We start from the raw sequence: 24,000 nt of genomic DNA, 5'->3' as shown, positions 1-24,000 counted from the left end.
GAGGAGAGTGGGTCCAAGACCGAGACTATTCTCCCCCGGAACTGCGTCGTGGGAGCAGTGATGTGGAAGATTGAGGAGGAGGTGCTGGCGGCCCTTCGGACTCAGCCCGGTCCCGGTAACGGTCCACCCGGTCGGTTGTTTGTGCCTGAGTCGGTTCGTCCTGCTGTCCTCAAATGGTCCCACGCCAGCAAGATGGCTTGTCACCCCGGGCGTGGCTCGGACTATGGCGTTTCTTCGCAGACGTTTTTGGTGGCCTGCCATGGCCGAGGATACTCGGGGTTTTGTTGCTGCCTGTCCAGTGTGTGCGCAGAATAAGAGTACCAATCGGCCCAGCTCTGGACTACTTCACCCCCTTCCTATTCCCGGCGTCCATGGTCGCATCTGGCCCTGGACTTCGTCACGGGGTTGCCCGCTTCTGAGGGGAACACGGTCGTTCTGACTATCGTGGACAGATTCAGCAAGTTCGCCCACTTTGTGCCTATTGCCAAGCTTCCCTCTGCCTCGGAGACGTCCGAGATCCTGGTTAGGGAGGTTTTCAGGGTCCACGGTTTGCCCAGTGATATCGTTTCCGACCGTGGCCCTCAGTTTACCTCTGCTGTCTGGAAGTCCTTCTGTTTGGCCATTGGAGCTACAGTCAGTCTCACATCTGGTTTTCACCCCCAATCCAATGGTCAGGCGGAGAGAGCCAACCAGAAGATGGAATCCACGCTACGCTGTCTGGTCTCTTCCAACCCCACCTCCTGGGCCTCTCAGTTGCCTTGGGTTGAGTATGCCCACAATACTCTCCCTACATCTGCCACTGGGATGTCTCCCTTCCAGTGCCTGTATGGCTACCAACCTCCCCTGTTCCCTTCTCAGGAGAAGGAGCTATCAGTGCCTTCTGTTCAGGCTCATATTCGTCGTTGCCACCGGACCTGGCATCGGGCCAGAAGGGCACTCCTTAGAGGTTCGGATCGGTATCAGCTCCAGGCGAATCGTCGCCGGATCCCCGCTCCCACCTATACCATCGGAGATAGGGTTTGGTTGGCCACACGGGATCTTCCGTTACGGACTGAGTCTAGGAAGTTGTTACCGAAGTTCATTGGTCCGTTTGTGGTGGAGAAGGTGATCAATCCGGTGGCAGTTCGACTCAAACTACCGAGGACGCTCAGAGTCCATCCCACCTTTCATGTCTCCTGCCTCAAGCCTGTCTTCCTCAGTCCTCTGTTGCCTCCTCCGCCTCCTCCTCCTCCTCCTCGGATGATCGGAGGTGGTCCTGCCTACACGGTGCGTCGCATCATGGATTCCAGACGGGCGGGGCCGGGGTTTCCAGTATCTCGTGGACTGGGAGGGGTATGGTCCTGAAGAGAGGAGTTGGATTCCGCGGCGACAGGTCCTAGATGCTGACCTCATCAGGGATTTCTACCGCCTCCATCCTGGCGCTCCGGGAGGTCCGCCCGGTGGCGTTCGTCGGAGGGGGGTACTGTAACGATCCCGGCAGTCTGAGTCGGGTCCTGTCTGGTGACTAGTGTTTCCTGTTCGTAGTCTCCAGTTTCCCGAGGGTTCGGGAACGCTCCGGGGAGCTCTCTTGTTTTCCGCACCTGCATCCCGTCAGCAATCTGCACACCTGGCCCTCATCATCACCCTTTTTAGGCTCTGGCCAAACATCCAGTTCCTGCCGGATCGTTAGCCATGAACAGTAGGTGTTCTGTGTATCAGTTCAGAGTTTTCTAGCGTGAGTTTTGTTATTTTGTACTTTGTTGAGTTTTTGTGTTCTTACCTCCGTTTTTGTTCCACCTGCAGTCACACGTCCGGAACCTTCACCCCACCTCTGCCTGATGGTCGGCGGCTGCCGAGCCATCACTGGACCCAGTACTGCACCCCCAACTACTCAACCACGCCGCCCGCTCTGTCCCTGGATTATTCTGCACCTTTTGTCGTATCTAATAAACCCTCACCTTCGTTCAACTCTCCTTGTCCTGGTCTGCTTTTGGGTTCTGGCTGAGGGAACTGTGACACTGTCTAATGGAGTAACATAGACCACATCTACCTCTATCTAATGGAGTAACATAGACCACATCTACCTCTATCTAATGGAGCAACATAGACCACATCTACCTCTATCTAATGGAGTAACATAGACCACATCTACCTCTATCTAATGGAGTAACATAGACCACATCTACCTCTGTCTAATGGAGTAACATAGACCACATCTACCTCTGTCTAATGGGGTAACATAGACCACATCTACCTCTGTCTAATGGGGTAACATAGACCACATCTACCTCTGTCTAATGGGGTAACATAGACCACATCTACCTCTGTCTAATGGGGTAACATAGACCACATCTACCTCTATCTAATGGAGTAACTAACTGAACTGAAGACCACCATCACATGACCAGACCTAGTATTAAGGCTAGATCATATTGAGGTTGAACCAGACTGAACACTTCCCCCACCACTGTGACCTCAACTCCAATCTGGGTTAACCAGGCTATCCCCATTCATTCACACGTTATGGGTGGTGCAGTGAGCTGATAGCTCCAGTCTACTGTGAGATACAGTGCCTTCAGAGAGTATTCATACCCCTTGATTTATTCCACATTTTGTTTTATTACAGCCTGAATTCAAAATGGATTAAATATTATTTTTTTCGCATTATAACAAAGCGAAAATCACGTTTTTAGAATTTGAATACTCATTTACATAAGTATTCCCAACCCTTTGTTATGGGCTCAGGTGCTTCTGATGTCCATTGATCATCCACTACAACTTGATTGGAGTCCAACTGTGGCCAATTCAATTGGTTGGACACGATTTAGAAAGAAACACACCTGTCTATATAAGGTCCCACAGTTGGCAGTGCATGTCAGAGCAGAAACTATACCAGGAAGTCCAAGGAACTGTCTGTACAGTGCCTTGCAAAAGTATTCATCCCCCTTGCCGTTTTTCCTATTTTGTTGCACTACAACCTGTAATTTAAATGGATTTTTATTTGGATTTCATGTAATGGACATATACAAAATAGTCCAAATTGGTGAAGTGAAATGAAAAAAATAACTTCTTTCAGAAAATAGTTATGCACGCTCAAGTTTTCAGTTTTTTTGGTCTTATTTCTTGTTTGTTTCACAAAAAAAATATTTTGCATCTTCAAAGTGGTAGGCATGTTGTGTAAATCAAATGATACAAACCCCCAAAAAATCCATTTTAATTCCAGGTTGTTAGGCAACAAAATAGAGGCAACAAAATAGGAAAAATGCCAAGGGAGGTAGGAATACTTTCGCAAGCCACTGTACCTTCATTCATTGAATTACTGCTATTAGCCCATAGAAATCTATTGAATAACAGATTCATACATGGAAAAACAGCAGTGGTGGAAAAAGTACCCAACTGTCATACTTGAGTAAAAGTAAAGATACTTTAATAGAAAATAACTCAAGTCAAAGTGTAAGTCACCCAGTAAAATACTACTTGAGTAAAAGTCTAAAAGTATTTGGTTTAAAATATACTTAAGTATCAAAAGTAAAATGTATAAATCATTTAAAATTCCTTATATTAAGCAAACCAGACGGCACCATTTTCTTATTTTTTTATATATTATTTTACGGATAGCCAGGGGCACACTCCAACACTCAGACATCATTTACAAACGAAGCATTTGTGTTTAGTGAGTCCGCCAGAACAGAGGAAGAAGGGATGACCAGGGATGTTCTCTTGATAAGTGCGTGAATTGGACAATTTTTCTGTCCTGCCAAGCATTCAAAATGTAACAAAGTACTTTTGGGTGTCAGGGAAAATATATGGAGTAAAAAGTACATACTTTTCTTTAGGAATGTAGTGAAGTAAAAGTAAAAGTTGTCAAAAGTATAAATAGTTAAGTAAAGTACATATACCCCAAAAAACTACTTAAGTATTACTTTAAAACATTTTTTCTTAAGTACTTTACACCACTGCACTTAACCCTTTCTCTACTCCAGACTAATTAAAATACAAAGCCATGTCATGTCAGGCATGTCCAATCAAATCAAATCAAAATGTATTTGTCACGTACACGTGTTCAGCAGATGTTATAGCGGGTGTAGCGAAATGCTTCTAGCTCCGACAGCGCAGTAATATATCTAACAAGTCATATCTAACAATTTCACAACATATACCCAATACACACAAAACCAGTAAGGAATGTCAGAGTGCATCTGAGGCCAGGACCAGACCCTAATGACACTGTTTAAGTCCCAAATGGCACCCTATTCCCCTAGGAAGTGCACTACTTTTGACCAGGACCCAAAGGCCTATATAGGGAATAGGGGTGCCATTTTGGGATGCCCCCCCATCCAGTCTGAGTGGTGTCAGAGTGCATCTAATGACACTGTCTAGATGTTGATGTTGAGGACACCTCAGGCTGTACAGTGTATAACAACAGCAACCAGACTCACTCTGTCTCCATCCTCCATTCTGCTGACTACAGCCATAGCTAATTAGGTCATTGTATTAGACAAGTTGTTATGATGCAACTCATAGCAAGAACATATATGTTTTTAGAGCATCAAGAAATAAATGGTCATATGATGAAAGATACATTGTAATAAAAAAATAATAATGAAAATGCATTGTGTTGTGATGTGATTTTAAACCTAAGAACTGAAGTCCTTGCGTTAGTTCCCTGAGCTATTGCCTAGACTTTAGCTCGACGGGCTTAAACCCAGGCAGTCACATAAATACATCGATTCAGCCCCGATTTTAAAGTGGAAACTAACCTAACTGTTAAACCAGACATCTGAATATATCTGTATCCCCGAATGGAAATAATGAGGAGGACTATACCCAGCCATCCCTATGAGAGATCTAAAATACTCTGTCAAGTGTAAAGACAGATTTCCTCTAAAACTAGGCCCTTTATCTCACTCTTTGCTTCCCAAATGATACCCTATTCTCTATACAGTGCACAAGAGTAGTGCACTACACTCTTATAATTTTATTTTGCTAAGTAGAACCATATAGGGTTCTTCGGTTTGTCCCCATAGGGGAACCTTTTTGGTGCTGGGTAGGGTTCTTTATAGAACCCCCATGTATATGGTTATCCTCTTTGAAGGGTTCTACCAAGAACCATTTTATCATCTAAAGGATCTTCCTAGAACCCTCTTTGAAGGGTTCTACCGAGAACCGTTTTCTCTTTGGAGGGTTCTTCCTAGAACATTTCCACCAGCCTTATTAGCCTTTAAAATTAAATTGTTTATGGCAATACATTGCATATATCATAAGGCCTTTATTTGAGGGCCTAGTTCTACCCTAACACAGTGGTGTTAGGAAACTCCTGGTTTACAGGCCACATCAGACTTGCAGTCAACTTATGCTGGTTTGCAAAGTGATGTTTAATTCCTATTGGTCATCCCCAAAGCCAAAGCCAACACCTCCTTTGGCCGCCATTCCTTCCAGTTCTCTGCTGCCAATGACTGGAACAAATTGCAAAAATCTCTGAAGCTGGAGACACTTATCTCCCTCACTATCTTTAAGCATCAGTTGTCAGAGCACCTTACCGATCACTGCACCTGTACACAACCCATCTGTAATTAGCCCACCCAACTACCTCATCCCCATATTGTTATTGTTATTTATTTTGCTCGTTTGCACCCCAGTATCTCTATTTGCGCACATCATCTTCTGCACATCTATCATTCCAGTGTTAATACTAAATTGTAATTATTTTGCACTATGGCCTATTTTATTGCCTTACCTCCATAACTTACTACATTTGTACACACTGTATATATATTTGAGCCTGGTTTTCTGCAGACATAGTGCTTTGCATTCAGGCCAAAGAGTAAAATTTTTGTCTCATCAGACTACGTAATATTTTGCCTTATGCTCTCAGTGTCTTTCATGTGCCTTTTTTGCTAACTCCAGGTGTGCTGTCATGTGCCTTTTTCTCAGGAGTGGCTTCCGTCTGGCCACTCGCCCATAAAGTCCAGATTGGCGCAGCGCTGTAGAGACTGTTGTCCTTCTGGCAGGTTCTCCCATCTCAGCCAAGGAACTCTGTAGTTCTGTCAGAGTGGTCATTGGGTTCTTGGTCACCTCCCTGACCAAAGGTTCTTCTTGCCCGGTTTCTCAGTTTAGTCAGACAGCCAGCTCCAGGCAGAGTCTGGGTAGTTCCATATTTTTTCAATTTCCCAAATGATGGAAAACACTGTGCTCTTGGAAACTTTCAAATAAAAATCAAATCAAATCAAATCAAATCATATCAAATGTTATTTGTCCACATGCACCGAATACAACAGGTGTAGACCTTACAGTGAAATGCTTAATTACAAGCCCTTAACCAACAATGCAGTTTTAAGAAAGAATAACAACAACAAAAATCACTAAGAAATACAATATAAAATAATACGAAATAAAAGTCACAAATAATTAAAGAGCAGCAGTAAAAAATTACAATAGCGAGGCTATATACAGGGGGTACCGGTACCGAGTCAATGTGCGGGGGCACCAGATAGTCAAGGTAATTGGGGTAATATGTACATGTAGGTAGAGTTATTAAAGTTATGAAAGATGTTATACCCTTCCCCAGATATATGCCTCATCACAATTCTATCTACAGTGGCTTACGAAGGTATTCACCCCCCTTGGCATTTTTCCTATTTTGTTGCCTTACAACCTGGAATTTTAATTGATTTTGTATCATTTGCGTTACACAACATGCCTACCACTTTGAAGATGCAAAATATTTTTTTTGTGTGAAACAAACAAGAAATAAGACAAAAGAAACAGAAAACTTGAGCGTGCATAACTCTGATTAATGCCCTTCTTGCCTGGTCCGTGAGTTTTGGTGGGCAGCCCTCTTTTGGCAGGTTTGTTGTGCTGCCATATTCTTTCCATTTTACAATAATGGATTTAATGGTGCTCCGTGGGATGTTCAAAGTTTCGGATATTGTTTTATAACCCAACCCTGATCTGTACTTCTCCACAACTTTGTCCCTGACCTGTTTGGAGAGCTCCTTGGTCTTCATGGTGCCGCTTACTTGGTGGTGTCCCTTGCTTAGTGGTGTTGCAGACTCTGGGGCCTTTCAGACCAGGTGTATATATACTGATATCATGTGACAGATCATGTGACACTTAGATTGAACAGAGGTGGACTTTATTTAACTAATTATGTGACTTCTGAAGGTAATTGGTTGCACCAGATCTTATTTAGGGGCTTCATAACAAAAGGGGTTAATACATATGCACGCACCACTTTTCTGTTATTTATTTTTTTGAATTTTTTGAAACAATAAAAACAATTAATTTCACTTCACCAATTTTGACTGTTTTGTGTATGTCCATTACATGAAATCCAAATAAAAATCTATTTAAATGACAGGTTGCAATGCAACAAAATAGGAAAAACGCCAAGGGGGATGAATACTGTTGCAAGGCACTGTATCTTTACTTTTACTCAAGTATGACCATTTGGTACTTTTTCCACCACTGGTTGAACAACTCCTGACTGTCAGAGAATATGACCTACACTCAAAGACATGTTGGGTTATTTGGTTGACCCAACGGTCGGGTTGCAGGCGTTGGGTCACTTAGTTGGGTTGTTCTCTTTAAAAACTGCTGGGTTATTGGTGCTGGGTTGTCGGTGCTGGGGTATTGAGCTATGACCCAGTGGGTCAACTCAGAAGGCTGGAGGTGTAGTTTAGTAGGGGCGTGGCTTTCAGATAGTTCTTTATAACCACCAGTGAGAGTAAAAGTCTGTTCTGTTCTATAGTTATTAGGCTTGGGCGATATACCGCTTGTCCCTGGCGGGAGCTGCAGGGGCTGCGTGCTACGCCACTGCTTACAACTATAAGTTAAGTATTACTATCAGAAATCTAAGATGTGTCAAATAAATTATATCCAGCGCAGGGCTCCAGCTATGTATTTGGTTCGCTCACTTGCTAGCTGAGTGGCTAGATGTCAAGATCAAGCTTACTGGTTACAGCAGAGACATTCAATCCCCTCCTGGATCAAAGATCCCTGTTGCCTAAATTGTTTTAGAAATAGCGCCCCTTTTGTGCACTTCCGGTAACACCGTTTACCCCTGTGTGGTACAGAAATGGTACGACGGTATGAAAATCTGGATACCGCCCAACCCTAGTAGTTATCACGTCAAGGTCCAACATTGACATTTATGTAGCTTCAACGAGGCTTACAGAAGTGTATGAGTTCCCTAAAAGCCTGTGTAAATCCCATTGTTGTGATGCAATAAGGTGGTATACCTTTGTTAAGCAATAAGGTGGTATACCTTATTGTAATGTGTAATAAATCATCTTTAATATTATAGAATAAAAAAAATAAAGGAACATTTCAATTTACAGTATGTAAACATAACATGAACAGGAATGACATTTCATCTCACGGGTGGCCAATAGGATCTAGCTGAAAGCCACGTCTCCTGAAAATAACCTAAAGATTACATTCCAAAATACCCAGCTGCCAGGTCAACCCAGCACGAGAGTTAAAAAATACCCAACCGATGGTTAAATTAAACCCATGTTTGGGTAATCCCAATAACCCAACTTGTTGGGATATTCACACAACCCCAAACGTGTGTTCTGTCCAATATTAACTCACCGCTGGGTTACCCCAACAACAAAAAAAAAAAAAGATTGGGCTGTTTTTAACCCAGCGTTTTTTAGAGTGTAGTAACACTTTTATGTTTTTCCCATCTAATGGTATAGGTTAGGGTTGAACAACTCCTGACTGTCTGAGAATATATGGGTTAATATGTTCCTAGACACTGACCTAGGAACAGTTTTATGTTTTTTCCCATCTAATGGTAAAGGTTAGGGTTGAGAAACCCCTGACCCAGCACCTATGGGATCTGTAAAAGAGAGTGGACCAGGGCCTTGTGATGTTTACGGTCACAAACAGGGTTCAACAATTTGACACATCTGGCAGCTCTGACCAGGTGACCTGATCAAGAAGACCTCTGGGCCCTCCTTACGAGGCCATAACTGGGGGCCTGGGGATTTCCTGGTTAGGTCACATGATCAGGAATCTCCCTACTCGTAATCAGAATACTCACAATCCCAGGCAGTTTGAATGAACTATGACATAACATCACTGTATTTGACAGACATTTGATCTCTTAGGATCTCTAAATCGAGGTACCACTATCTAGCTACCACACAGAGAACAATTGGCTATTCAGAGCAGCTGTGTGTATGCGTGCGTGCATGCGTGCATTGTGTGTATATTGTGTGTAATGTGTGTGTATATTGTGTGTCCATGTATATGTGTGTGTGTGTGTGTGTATGTGTGTGTGTGTGTGTGTGTGTGTATGTGTGTGTCTTGCCCAAATCCTCTCTGAGCATCAGTGAGATATATCTGCAATCATCTCTCTTCAGTCCAGACAACCACTGTCCATTAATCATCTACAGTGAGACAAGTTATTGGCCATTATAACATTACTAAGGCCCTCTGAAATGTCGCCCTAACGAAGATGATTTAGTGCACTACTTTTGAGCAGGGCCCAGAAGGCTCTGGTCAAAAGTAGTGCACTATGTAGGGAATATGGTGCCATTTGGGACGCAAGCCTGAGAATATACAGTCTAGGGATCATATCCAGTGGCAATCAATGTCAGTTAATGGCAAATAACGACATGTCATTATCTCCTATCAGTCTATCATGTTATTGATTGCTATCAGACACGGCATTATTGATCGATATCAGACACTGCATTTCTGCTGTTCAGAAGGAAGATCAAGGTCATTTGTGCCTTGATATAAATAAGAGGTGTAATTCATTCAAGTCACTGGCACGTCCTGAAACATTGGCCTTGTTGATTTAAGAAACCTACTGAATCCATCTTGGTATTATTGGATGAAATGGAGCGTTCAGGTTTCTAAACAACACACAAGTGGCTGGATATGGCTGCCATAACAACATGTTTCCATTTCCCCCCGGAGTCTCTCTCCCCGGCGCCGCATCCCTTCTCGGATTGTTTTGAACCATGATGGAGCGTTGAGAATCGAATCTCATGACACCCACATAGGAGACACGAAAAGGAGCAGCTATTTTCAAACACCATAAACAAAATAGATTAATACGTTTGTTATGCCTGCAGAGCGGCTGACATGTTGAAAAAAGCGTTAAGTGAGGAATGGTAAATAACGAAAATGTGTTTAGATAGATTATTTGGAGGAGCGAGAAGCCGTTAAGAACGTGAGCGTATCTAACCAACACCTCGCGCGGGGACTGGGAGCGACGCCCATTCCATCCCGTCACCGCTACCGAGCATCATCGGTCTTCAACGCTGCTAAAGGGAGAACCTCGAGCCTACCGTATACCACCTCACTACACAGTGCAGGCCACATCTATTCTAAAATCCAATAGATCATTCATAACGGTAGAAAAACGATGCATTGACTTACCACATCTCACAAGAAGCTGCAGCAATGTTCGCGCACAGATCCAGGCATTGAAAGCAGCAGTGTGTCTTTGGAAAAACGGTCTTCTCCCTTGTAACAGTCCAGAGTTCTTGCTTGGATGAAACAATCCCCTCAGATGAATGAAAAATCAACCAATTTGATTCCAAGTCAGCGCTGCGGTTAAATCGTTAAGGAAACATGGACTGACGGACAACCTTTCGAAGGCTCAGTGTTTAGTATCCAGATCACTGCTCACAGGACGCCACCGGTGAAGGGAGGCAATAGCCTACAGACTCCAACGCAACGAGTCCAGTATTGGAAGAGAGAGAGGACGCGAGCAAAGATCCACGAAGCCAGCTCTCTCTCTATCTCTCTCTCTGTTTCTCTCTCTCTGTTTCTCTCTCTCTCTCTCTCGCTCTCTCCCTCTCTCTCTCTCTCTCTCTTCTCTCTCTCTCTCTCTCTCTCTCTCTCTTTCTCTCGCTCTCTCTCTCTCTTAGCGGTCTTCAAAAACGTCCACGTACAGAGCACGTTGACCTGTTCGCGGGAAGAGCAAAGGGGTCAAAAATGACAACCCAATTTGGAGGTGGATGCTCAGACGAGATCAGGTTCAGATAGGTGGAACGGAGCACAGAGCGATGCAGGCGGGCTGTGGTGATGCCTTCTCGGGGAGGAAGAGGGGACCCGGTCAGAAGAAAACACGGAACTGGATCATGGCTCAATGTGTGGGATAGGGTTCCATCTGCTGTATGAATAGAATAAATTAATGATGAAGCTCTTAATCCATATATACTGAACGAAAATATAAACGTAACATGTAAAGTGTCCCAAAATAGGGAGTGGGACAACATTCCACAGGCCACAATCAACTGTCTGATCAACTCTATGCTAAAGAGATGTGTGGCACTGCATGAGGCAAATGGTGGTCACACCAGATACTGACTGGTTTTCTGAACAGGTACAGTTTATGTGACCAATAGATGCGTATCTGTATTCCCAGGCATGTGAAATCCATAGATTAGGGCCTAATGCATTTATTTCAATTGACTGATTTCCTTTTGAACTTTATGTCAGTAAGATCTTTGAAATTGTTGCATAGCACATATTTTTTTGTTGAGCCTATGCCACGTTATTTGTTGGGGGTATCCTATAATTAAATTAATTTTGGTCAGGACCAGCCTGCATTGTTGACTAATTTAATTAGTCAGAGTTTAGTCAGAAAACGGCATTATCTTGTCCAAAGATAGGCCTGTAGCTTAAACCTTCAAAAAAGAATCACAATCACCATAAAATAACTACTGGAGTGAATTTGAAATGAAACTTAATTTTCTTACCTCAAGAAACGAATCTTCTGTTTTTTTTCATTGAGTGTAGACCAATGAGAATGAACGAGAAGGTGACAGGTGCGCGTCTGGCCGCACGCGCTTCCCGCTTCAGGACATCAGAAGATCACAGGTGACCTGCGCATGCGGAGGCTCGAGCGTCATTCACAGCGTGAACGGATGGGCACACGCTTGATAAAACCGTTAATCTTCGTCTGTTTGATAGATTTTGTGGTATTTTATGTAGGGTTAAAACATAAAATGAATGTAGGCCTATGGTAGTAATCTTATATTGATACATGTAGCTCTAAAACGGACAAAATGTTGATGTTTTCCTGGCGACCGCGGACTTCTTGGGAACCTGTTGATTCTACCGTGTAGCCCACCGACGCGGCAATGGAGGTGAGCTAACGGTAACGGGATTGTGAGTCTTCGGGATATCTACCCTATGCCATTATAGGCTACTTTTAACATTTACCCCAGAATTTTTCCCCCTGTAGACCAGAGATGACCTATTTACTGAAATGCTGAGATTTATTTGCCATCCACATTGGTAAATAAGTGCGCTGGCTTTATGCGTTGACTATTGTCTCTTGGGTTACTGCACTCAAGGTACTTTAATCTTATCTGTAGGATATAATAGGCTACTATTATTTTGACGATAAAATATGTTTGTAATTCATAAATTACATAGCCTTAAACCTAAAATAGCCTATAGGCTACCAACACTCAGGGAAACTGATTTCTAAATTAGGAACAGCGTATGCAAAACCACCTCGTATTATTTTCTTTTGCATTATCTTGTCACATAATACACGTTATTTTGGCTTCATGTTTTTGATATTCATCACAGCTGTCTGTTAACCATTCTTAGCCTAGCCCACTAATTCAATCTCGTTATCAAACGCACCGCGTGCCTCTCTCTTGCTTGAGTGGCCTGGGGTGTATTAATTAGTGCTCACCGTTGCAAACCGTAGCAAAACCTTTTGCAACGGTTCCGAGAGTTTCTCATTGGACAAGGTCAGGTTAGTCCCTTCCAATTTCCCGTTTACTTCCGTTTGCTTCCTAGTGAATAAGATAGGTCCCTGTCCTATCCATGCACCTGACGTAAAATGGTCGTGAGGCTGCGTGTCAACTTTAATTACCGTGAGTCTTGGATAAGGCCATTTGCCGATGGTAATCTCATATAAGAGCATTAGTTTAACTTTGGGAAGGCGCTTGCAAACAAGCCTGTTTGAGCAGACACCGTGTGCGTTCCAAATGACACCTTATCAAAATGTGCTTAAGCATTAATCATGCAGACACATTTTTTTATTGTGGCACGGCATCAGTGAGATGTATGAGCTTCAGTTCTCTATCCATGGAATTAGCCCACTGATCCACCAGGATTGAGCTAGCAAAAAAGCCTGCCATGCCAGGTTTTTTTTTAAAAACTGATACAAAGCTGTTTGTTTTAGTCTATTCAAACAGACCTCATTTGAACGGAAACAAGCACTCAATAACAGTGCTTGTTGCCAACACACCTGAACACACTTAACAAGACAGGGGATAGAGAGACTTTTGTTGAGGCTGAGAACGGAATGTATATATTTTTTTAAATAACATTTGTGTGGTTTCTATGGAGAGTTTTCTTAATGTTCTGAGAACATGACTTTACATAGAACCACGGGGAAACCTGTAGAAAATGTTATGCTGAAGTACTGAAATTCCCACCTAAGAAACGGATGGTTCTCAGAACTTTATTTTCTAGCTGGGTTATCCTGCACCATTCCCAGAATGTTATGGGAAGGTTGTATGCAAAGTAACCATAGGACAACCACGCTCTCACCAAGCTCTGAGAAACATATGGTTCTCAGAACGTTACGCGCTAGCTGGGTATACCCCATATGGGGGGGTCTTAAAAGGGGAGTGAGGGGGCAGAAGCTTTGCTGCAATTGAATCAGCTTAGCAACAAGTATAAAAGGAACATTGAAGTGATGTAGATTTTGTCTTTGTCTTAAATGTACAATAGTTTGTTAAATAAAATAACCCACATTGAAGACTTTCTGATTTAATACTAGGAGGCCTAAACACACAAATCAAATCAAATTGTATTTGTCACCTACACAGTTTACAGCAGGTATAAAAGGTGCAGTGAAACGCTTGTGTACTAGCTCACTCAACATTGCATAATAACACTCCACATTGCTGTACAATGTCCCCTCTAGCTCAGTTGGTAGAGCATGGCGTTTCAACGCCAGGGTGGTGGGTTCGTTTCCCACGGGGGGGCCAGTATAAAAATGTATGCACTCACTAACTGTAAGTCGCTCTGGATAAGAGCGTCTGCTAAATGACTAAAATGTAAATGTAAAAATGTACAATAATAACACTCAACATTGCAGAACAACAATAAAAATACTAAAGAGTCAAATAAAAAATGATAAGTAAAAGAAGACATATTATGCTTAGTAATACCCTGATATGTACACAATAGGATATACAGTATAGATAATGAACAATAGGATATACAGTATAGATAATGAACAATAGGATATACAGAATAGATAATGAATAATAGGATATACAGAATAGATAATGAACAATAGGATATGCAGTATAGATAATGAACAATAGGATATACAGTATAGATAATGAACAATAGGATATACAGAATAGATAATGAACAATAGGATATACAGTATAGATAATGAACAATAGGATATGCAGTATAGATAATGAACAATAGGATATACAGTATAGATAATGAACAATAGGATATACAAAATAGATAATGAATAATAGGATATACAGAATAGATAATGAACAATAGGATATGCAGTATAGATAATGAACAATAGGATATACAGTATAGATAATGAACAATAGGATATACAGAATAGATAATGAATAATAGGATATACAGTATAGATAATGAACAATAGGATATACAGTATAGATAATGAACAATAGGAAATACAGTATAGATAATGAACAATAGGATATACAGAATAGATAATGAACAATAGGATATGCAGTATAGATAATGAACAATAGGATATACAGTATATATAATGAACAATAGGATATACAGTATAGATAATGAACAATAATAAATACAGAATAGATAATGAATAATAGGATATACAGAATAGATAATGAACAATAGGGTATACAGAATAGATAATGAACAATAGGATATACAGTATAGATAATGAATAATAGGATATACAGAATAGATAATGAACAATAGGATATACAGAATAGATAATGAATGATGGGATATACAGAATAGATAATGAACGATAGGATATACAGAATAGATAATGAACGATGGGATATACAGAATACATCTTGAATGATAGGATATATCGAATAGATCATGAACAATAGGATATACAGATTAGATAATGAACAATAGGATATACAGTATAGATAATGAACAATAGGAAATACAGTATAGATAATGAACAATAGGATATACAGAATAGATAATGAATAATAGGATATACAGATTAGATAATGAACAATAGGATATACAGTATAGATAATGAACAATAGGATATACAGTATAGATAATGAACAATAATAAATACAGAATAGATAATGAATAATAGGATATACAGAATAGATAATGAACAATAGGGTATACAGAATAGATAATGAACAATAGGATATACAGTATAGATAATGAATGATGGGATATACAGAATAGATAACGAACAATAGGATATACAGAATAGATAATGAACGATGGGATATACAGAATACATCTTGAATGATAGGATATATCGAATAGATCATGAACAATAGGATATACAGAATAGATAATGAACAATAGGATATGCAGTATAGATAATGAACAATAGGATATACAGAATAGATAATGAACAATAGGATATACAGTATAGATAATGAACAATAGGATATACAGAATAGATAATGAACAATAGGATATACAGTATAGATAATGAACAATAGGATATACAGTATAGATAATGAATAATAGGATATACAGAATAGATAATGACTGTGCTATAAGTATGACTGTATTTACAAACATAAAGTAAACACACACACACGCATTGTAAAATATTTTTGGGGAAGTTGAGTCAACTTAAAAAATCAAGACAACAAGCTGCAATACAGTTTCTAGTTTATTCAACACATTTGTGACCGACCGGCTCGATTCGGTCTTATGTAGCAACATTTGAAAAGGTGTTTTTTACATTTTAGTAATTTAGCAGACGCTGTTATCCAGAGCGACTTACAGTTAGTGAGTGCATACATTATTTTTTTTCATACTGGCCCCCCGTGGGAATCAAACCCACAACCCTGGTGTTGCAAACACCATGCTCTACTAACTGAGCTACATCCCTGCCGGCCATTCCCTCCCCTACCCTGGACGACGCTTGGCCAATTGTGCGCCGCCCGATGGGTCTCCCGGTCGCGGCCGGCTACGACAGAGCCTGGATTCGAACCAGAATCTCTAGTGGCACTGCGCCACTCGGGGGATTAGTAGATGTACCAAAACATTCAAGGGCCATTTTCTCAAAAGTGGGGTTACAAATGTATTAATTGGATAAAGTAGAGACTCAGAGCTAGAAAATGGTATATCATACAATACAGTTGAGGAACAATGGGAAAGTAATTCTGCTTTGAAAGTTAATACATTTGTAACCCCACTTTTGAGAAAATGCCCCTTGAATGTTTTGGTACATCTACTGGAGAGCTCTTTTTTTGTCTACACCCATTCAGCGTCGTTCACACCCTCTTAAGCCTTAGCCCCGCCCATCTCTTTAAGGATTCACATGTGAGGCCATGTGCTAAACAGAGTACAGTAGTGGACTAAACAACCAAATATTTCCAGACTAAAGGCTGGTTTATACTACGTCTATCGACATGTCTGTATACAGTTGTCGCAGTGACATCATTAACATTCTATTGTCGTCCGACATCAAACGTGTCGTTGTCGTAATGAAAAAGTATAAACACAAAAAACGACAGGCTGCATGACGTTAGCAGCCTTGTGGTCCAAAATAGCATAAATGGGTGTATTTAACACCAATAAACCCATCCGTTTGCAAATGAATTTAGTATATGTCAATCTAGCAAACCAGGCAACTAAAAGCAACTTTCTAAACAATGTTTTGATTAGTTTCTAGCTTGTTAGAGAGCTAGCTAACGTTAAGTTAGCTGGCTAGCCAGTTCAAATAATAACCATATCATATAGCTGACAACGTCTTAACTTTAGCTCATTTGTATTCGTTATTACAGGAAAATAAATTCACATCAAGATCATTATTTACAAGTTAATGGCAATCCAATTACATAAAATAGCTTACATTTGACATTTAGCAGAAACTCTTATCCAGAGCAATTAGGGTTAAGTGCCTTGCACAAGGGAACATCAACAGATTTTTCACCTAGCCGGCTCAGGGATTAGAACCTGCGACCTTCCGGTTACTGGCAGAACGCTCTTAACCACTAAGCTACCTGCTTACGGTTGTGAGTGCGACTAAATAAAAGCAGGTCATTCTACCGGAGAATTTTTGAACTTGGACACCGTCTCGTTGGCCTAACGTTACATCCTGATTTGACTTTGGTGCATGTCATGTTGTTCTTCACACAACCGTCTCTGGTAAACACACACTATATCAAATAAAAAAGCTACGTTTAATCACATTTGCCTAAGTTGAGTAAACTAGAGATCGTAGTTGCGTTAGATTTTTTAAGTTGACTCAACATCAAATGTTTTACAGCGCAGGACCAGTAGGGCCTCGTTTATCAACTGTGCGTACATTTCTTACAGAATTCTGGCGAACATTGAGATTCTAGGATTTGCGTGCGCAACAAATCAATGGGATTTATCATCAACTGTCGCACGCAACATATACGCATGTTCTCATTGATAAATCAGAGCCGTACCATATATTTGTGCGCTCGTTTGCTGTACGATTTGGAGATGTTGGCACTGGGCCATGATAGTTTCTAAAAGAAAGTGCAATGGCAAAATTTGATCACATTTCTGTAGAGATGTGGGCAGAATGTTTTACATCTTTTGCAGTGAATTTTTCAAACATAAAATACACAGCGAGTGCCGAACACTAGCCACGCATTCTGAAAGATTGATTGTCCTTCCTGCAAGATTGATTGTCCTTCCTGCAAGATTGATTGTCCTTCCTGCAAGATTGAGTGTCCCTTCCTGCAAGATTGTTTGTCCTTCCTGCAAGATTGATTGTCCCTTCTGCAAGATTGATTGTCCTTCCTGCAAGATTGATTGTCCCTTCTGCAAGATTGATTGTCCCTTCTGCAAGATTGATAGTCCTTTCAAACTATTGAAAAGTATCCTAAATACTACAGCAGAAGACAAATTGTTGTTCAGTATTTTGTTAATCAATAGATGATTGTGTTTCTATCTTGGTATAGGCTCCGAGATTAAATAGGCTATGATGTGGTGCTCCTGTCGCACAGCAATACTGTAGACTACCCATACTGTGAAATATTTTAAATAGGCTAAATAGGCAATGCTTGGCTATTGAATGTGAGCGATTTGATAAATGGTAGCCTAATATTTGTTGTGTAGCAGGAATAAACCAGTCATGTCAGAAAAGGAGAGACAGTGTCCTGCAATATGATCAGGATCCAGACGTGTTAGATGACATGCTGATAAGTGATCTCCTTACCAATGGTAAATGCATCTGTTTTGTCATTAGGACTACATTTGAATGATTTTTTATTATCCTACCATTATTATAATTCCCGTGCATCAAACACTTCCATTTCCCCCAAAAATAACAATATTTGCTGGCAATACAAATTGATCAACCACTAGAAGTTGTGCATGTGCATGGTCTGAGCTGTACGTGGGGATACGCACGCTTTACCGTCGAGTTCAAAATGATAAATACCAACCTGTGTGGGAAAACTGGCGCATGCGAGGTTTAAAGTATTTATTTGTGCCGCAACGCTCCTTTGATAAATAAGGCCCCAAGGTACTGTAGTAAAGACATAGTGAGTCCATTGACCATTCAATACTTGTATAACTGTGTAACTAAAGTCATGTTGCAGGTATCAGATGTTGACCGGTGACAAGCATACATGAACACTCTCAACAATCTAGTGAAGACCTACATCCAAGCAAAGATGGATGCCATGGGTAAGTGTCCTTCAACCATTCTAAGCACCTTGGCTACACTTCAAAGTAACACTGAGTTATTCACCAGCGATGTTAAGTCTCGAAAGGGATAACATACTAAAATATTAGAACTCATACCTGTTTATAAGTGCTGTATTGTACAAGCTGGCTTCAAGTAAAATGTTACCAAATTAGTATATTATAAACATACCTGCAAGGAAGTGTGTATTGTATTGTATATTTACATTTTAGTCATTTAGCAGACGCTCTTATCCAGAGCGACTTACAGGAGCAATTAGGGTTAAGTGCCTTGCTTAAGGGCACAACGACAGATTTTTCACCTAGTCGGCTCGGGGATTAGAACCAGCGACCTCTCGGTTACTGGCACAACGCTCTTACCCACTAAGCTACCTACCTGTATTGTATTGTATATTGTATTGTGTATTGTATTGTATTGTGTATTGTATTGTGTATTGTATTGTATTGTGTATTGTATTGTATTATATTGTGTTGTATTGTATTGTGTTGTATGGTATTGTGTTGTATTGTATTGTGTTGTATTGTATTATATTGTGTTGTATTGTATTGTGTTGTATGGTGTGTTGTATTGTATTGTGTTGTATTGTATTGTATTGTATTATATTGTGTTGTATTGTATTGAGTTGTGTTGTATTGTATTATATTGTGTTGTATTGTATTGTTTTGTATTGTATTATGTTGTATTGTATTGTGTATTGCATTGTATTGTATATTGTATTGTATTGTATTCTCTCCAGATACACAGCGTGCCTTGGAGGCTGTGGAGAGACTCCAGGCCAAGCTAAAGGACAGAGGAGAGGCTCCTACAGAGGAGAAACTATCACTACTGAAGACGGTTCTACAGAGTCCTCTGTTCCACCAGATATTAACCATGCAGCAGACACAACTACAGCTGCCAGAGGTACTAACACACAGCCGGAGTGTATTCATTCCCTCACCCGTTTCGTTTGCGTCGGAAAACGTTGTCCTTCTGCAAAACGTTTTGCAACGTAATCCGACTAATGAATACACACACCCCTGGGCACACACACACACATCACTACCGCAGAAAAACCGCAGACAGACAGGCAGGCAGACAGGCGGACAGACAGACAGGCAGGCAGACAGACAGACATACGGGCAGAAGGGCAGACAGGCAGGCAGGCAGAAGGGCATACAGAAGGGCAGACAGAAGGGCAGGCAGGCAGACAGACAGAAGGGCAGGCAGGCAGACAGACAGAAGGGCAGTTAGGCAGGCAGACAGAAGGGCAGGCAGGCAGACAGACAGACATGTTTGTGCTAGACATAGCATCATGAACAGAATCACAGCATGTCTGTCTGGTGTTCCTACTCCTGTTTGTGTCTCTGTCTGTATGTACTGTCTGTAGAAAGGAAGACAAACCCCAAAGTGTTTCCTAAAATACTGACTGCAGGAACCAAACTGGCTGAGTAATCTGCTTACCTGACCTAACCAATAAAGCTTTGCGAGAGGAGGAGGAGAGAGAGAGAGAGAGAGAGAGAGAGAGAGAGAGAGAGAGAGAGAGAGAGAGAGAGAGAGAGAGAGAGAGAGAGAGAGAGAGAGAGAGAGAGGGAGAGAGAGGAGAGAGAGAGAGAGAGAGAGAGAGAGAGAGAGAGAGAGAGAGAGAGAGAGAGAGAGAGAGAGAGAGAGAGAGAGAGAGAGAGAGAGAGAGAGAGAGAGAGAGAGAGAGAGAGAGAGAGAGAGAGAGAGAGAGAGAGAGAGAGAGAGAGAGAGAGAGAGAGAGAGAGAGAGAGGAAGGAGGAAGGAGGAGGATAACAGGAGATGCAGTGGTCCTTGGGGTCATGGACAAACAGCAGACATGTATTTGTCTACATGGATGTGTGTCTGTCTGCAATAGACTTAGGGTCATGGTGTCAAACTCAGCATGTGTCTGTCTCCTCCTCATCCTATAGGCTTACTGTTATAATACCAGCCTATAGGAAGCCTGTAGCTGTAAACAGTAGAATGAATCTGTGTGTCCTCAGGTTTAATGTTGTAATAGGTTGATGCTAAGCTAAATATACACCATAGACGTGTTATACATTAGGCTGACTACAGTATGCCACCTCTATAACTCCTACCTGTTATACATTAGGCTGACTACAGTATACCACCTCTATAACTCCTACCTGTTATACATTAGGCTGACTACAGTATACCACCTCTATAACTCCTACCTGTTATACATTAGGCTGACTACAGTATACCACCTCTATAACTCCTACCTGTTATACATTAGGCTGACTACAGTATACCACCTCTATAACTCCTACCTGTTATACATTAGGCTGACTACAGTATACCACCTCTATAACTCCTACCTGTTATACATTAGACTGACTACAGTATACCACCTCTATAACTCCTACCTGTTATACATTAGACTGACTACAGTATACCACCTCTATAACTCCTACCTGTTATACATTAGGCTGACTACAGTATACCACCTCTATAACTCCTACCTGTTATACATTAGGCTGACTACAGTATACCACCTCTATAACTCCTACCTGTTATACATTAGGCTGACTACAGTATACCACCTCTATAACTCCTACCTGTTATACATTAGGCTGACTACAGTATACCACCTCTATAACTCCTACCTGTTATACATTAGGCTGACTACAGTATACCACCTCTATAACTCCTACCTGTTATACATTAGGCTGACTACAGTATACCACCTCTATAACTCCTACCTGTTATACATTAGGCTGACTACAGTATACCACCTCTATAACTCCTACCTGTTATACATTAGGCTGACTACAGTATACCACCTCTATAACTCCTACCTGTTATACATTAGGCTGACTACAGTATACCACCTCTATAACTCCTACCTGTTATACATTAGGCTGACTACAGTATACCACCTCTATAACTCCTACCTGTTATACATTAGGCTGACTACAGTATACCACCTCTATAACTCCTACCTGTTATACATTAGGCTGACTACAGTATACCACCTCTATAACTCCTACCTGTTATACATTAGACTGACTACAGTATACCACCTCTATAACTCCTACCTTTTATACATTAGGCTGACTACAGTATACCACCTCTATAACTCCTACCTGTTATACATTAGGCTGACTACAGTATACCACCTCTATAACTCCTACCTGTTATACATTAGGCTGACTACAGTATACCACCTCTATAACTCCTACCTGTTATACATTAGGCTGACTACAGTATACCACCTCTATAACTCCTACCTGTTATACATTAGGCTGACTACAGTATACCACCTCTATAACTCCTACCTGTTATACATTAGGCTGACTACAGTATACCACCTCTATAACTCCTACCTGTTAGGCTGACTACAGTATACCACCTCTATAACTCCTACCTGTTATACATTAGGCTGACTACAGTATACCACCTCTATAACTCCTACCTGTTATACATTAGGCTGACTACAGTATACCACCTCTATAACTCCTACCTGTTATACATTAGGCTGACTACAGTATACCACCTCTATAACTCCTACCTGTTATACATTAGGCTGACTACAGTATGCCACCTCTATAACTCCTACCTGTTATACATTAGGCTGACTACAGTATACCACCTCTATAACTCCTACCTGTTATACATTAGGCTGACTACAGTATACCACCTCTATAACTCCTACCTGTTAGGCTGACTACAGTATACCACCTCTATAACTCCTACCTGTTATACATTAGGCTGACTACAGTATACCACCTCTATAACTCCTACCTGTTATACATTAGGCTGACTACAGTATGCCACCTCTATAACTCCTACCTGTTATACATTAGGCTGACTACAGTATACCACCTCTATAACTCCTACCTGTTATACATTAGGCTGACTACAGTATACCACCTCTATAACTCCTACCTGTTATACATTAGGCTGACTACAGTATACCACCTCTATAACTCCTACCTGTTATACATTAGACTGACTACAGTATACCACCTCTATAACTCCTACCTGTTATACATTAGACTGACTACAGTATACCACCTCTATAACTCCTACCTGTTAGGCTGACTACAGTATACCACCTCTATAACTCCTACCTGTTATACATTAGGCTGACTACAGTATACCACCTCTATAACTCCTCTGCTGTCGGCTCTGTAAAACATGGAACTGGATTAGATTAGCTGTTTAGATTACACAACATCACGATCACAGTTGGAAAGATGGAAATTCTGTGGTCAACGTTGACACACCTGTAAGCAAAACCAAGAAATTGAAATTGTTATTTTTTATCTGCCTTTTCAACCCCACCCCACCCCCTCTCTCCCAGGAGAAGAAGTCAGTACCGAAGTCCGTCTCCCTCAACACGGGTCTCTCCACGGCCATGTCTCTGGGCCTGAGGACCATCTCCCACAGCGAGTCCTATACCTGGGCCCAGAACAACAGCAGCAGTAGTGGGGGAGGAGGTGGCGGAGGGGGAGGCAGCCCCCCTCCCAAACCCTTCCTACCCCGGCAGCACTACGGAGGCAGTCTCAGTGCTCTCAACACTCACACAGAAAGCAACGCCGTGACCAGTAAAATACAGTGTATGACTCAGGTAAGGGGGTGTGGGGTTATCGTATCCTACTCTTCTGTTGTATTGCATTCGGCCCTGTATTCAAGCCTCTGAGAGTTGGGAGTGCTGATCTAGGATAAGTTTAGCTTTTTAGTTCATAATGAATGAGATTGTATTGGACCTGATCCTAGATCATCAGTCCTTAACTCTGAGATGCTTTGTGGATACGGGCCCAGAGGTACCTTTTCATAGCCCGTCGCTATGACACCAGGGTCTCAGTCGGAGTCAGAATAGGAGTGCTGATCTAGGATCAGGTCCCCTTGTTCATGTGATCTTATTCATCATGATATAAAAAATGAGAAAATCGGTCCTAGATCAGCACTCCTACAGAGAGTTGTCCCAGCAGGTCTAGTCAGCTGACAGTACTGTTCTCCTCTCCTGTTGTCCCAGCAGGTCTAGTCAGCTGACAGTACTGTTCTCCTCTCCTGTTGTCCCAGCAGGTCTAGTCAGCTGACAGTACTGTTCTCCTCTCCTGTTGTCCCAGCAGGTCTAGTCAGCTGACAGTACGGTTCTCCTCTCCTGTTGTCCCAGCAGGTCTAGTCAGCTGACAGTACTGTTCTCC

General features: G+C 41.5%; 1 protein-coding gene and 1 pseudogene across 1 annotated transcript in view; one reads left to right on the top strand and one right to left on the bottom strand.

Annotated features, from left to right (window-relative positions):
- LOC123485721 overlaps positions 1 to 10,772 on the bottom strand; it is a 112,070-nt pseudogene extending 101,298 nt beyond the window's left edge.
- A 1,067-nt stretch (positions 10,773 to 11,839) lies between these two features.
- Positions 11,840 to 24,000, top strand: part of LOC121559056 (multiple PDZ domain protein) — a 64,778-nt gene continuing 52,617 nt past the window's right edge. Inside the window, 4 exon segments of the mRNA XM_045216838.1 lie at positions 11,840 to 12,095; positions 18,741 to 18,828; positions 19,584 to 19,747; positions 23,154 to 23,420. Of these exon segments, the coding sequence (XP_045072773.1) occupies positions 18,771 to 18,828; positions 19,584 to 19,747; positions 23,154 to 23,420 (489 nt within the window). The 5' untranslated portion in view covers positions 11,840 to 12,095; positions 18,741 to 18,770.

Source organism: Coregonus clupeaformis, unplaced genomic scaffold (assembly GCF_020615455.1).
Source record: "Coregonus clupeaformis isolate EN_2021a unplaced genomic scaffold, ASM2061545v1 scaf0817, whole genome shotgun sequence".
Lineage (NCBI taxonomy): Eukaryota > Metazoa > Chordata > Actinopteri > Salmoniformes > Salmonidae > Coregonus > Coregonus clupeaformis.
This window is presented reverse-complemented; position numbering and strand designations above follow the sequence as displayed.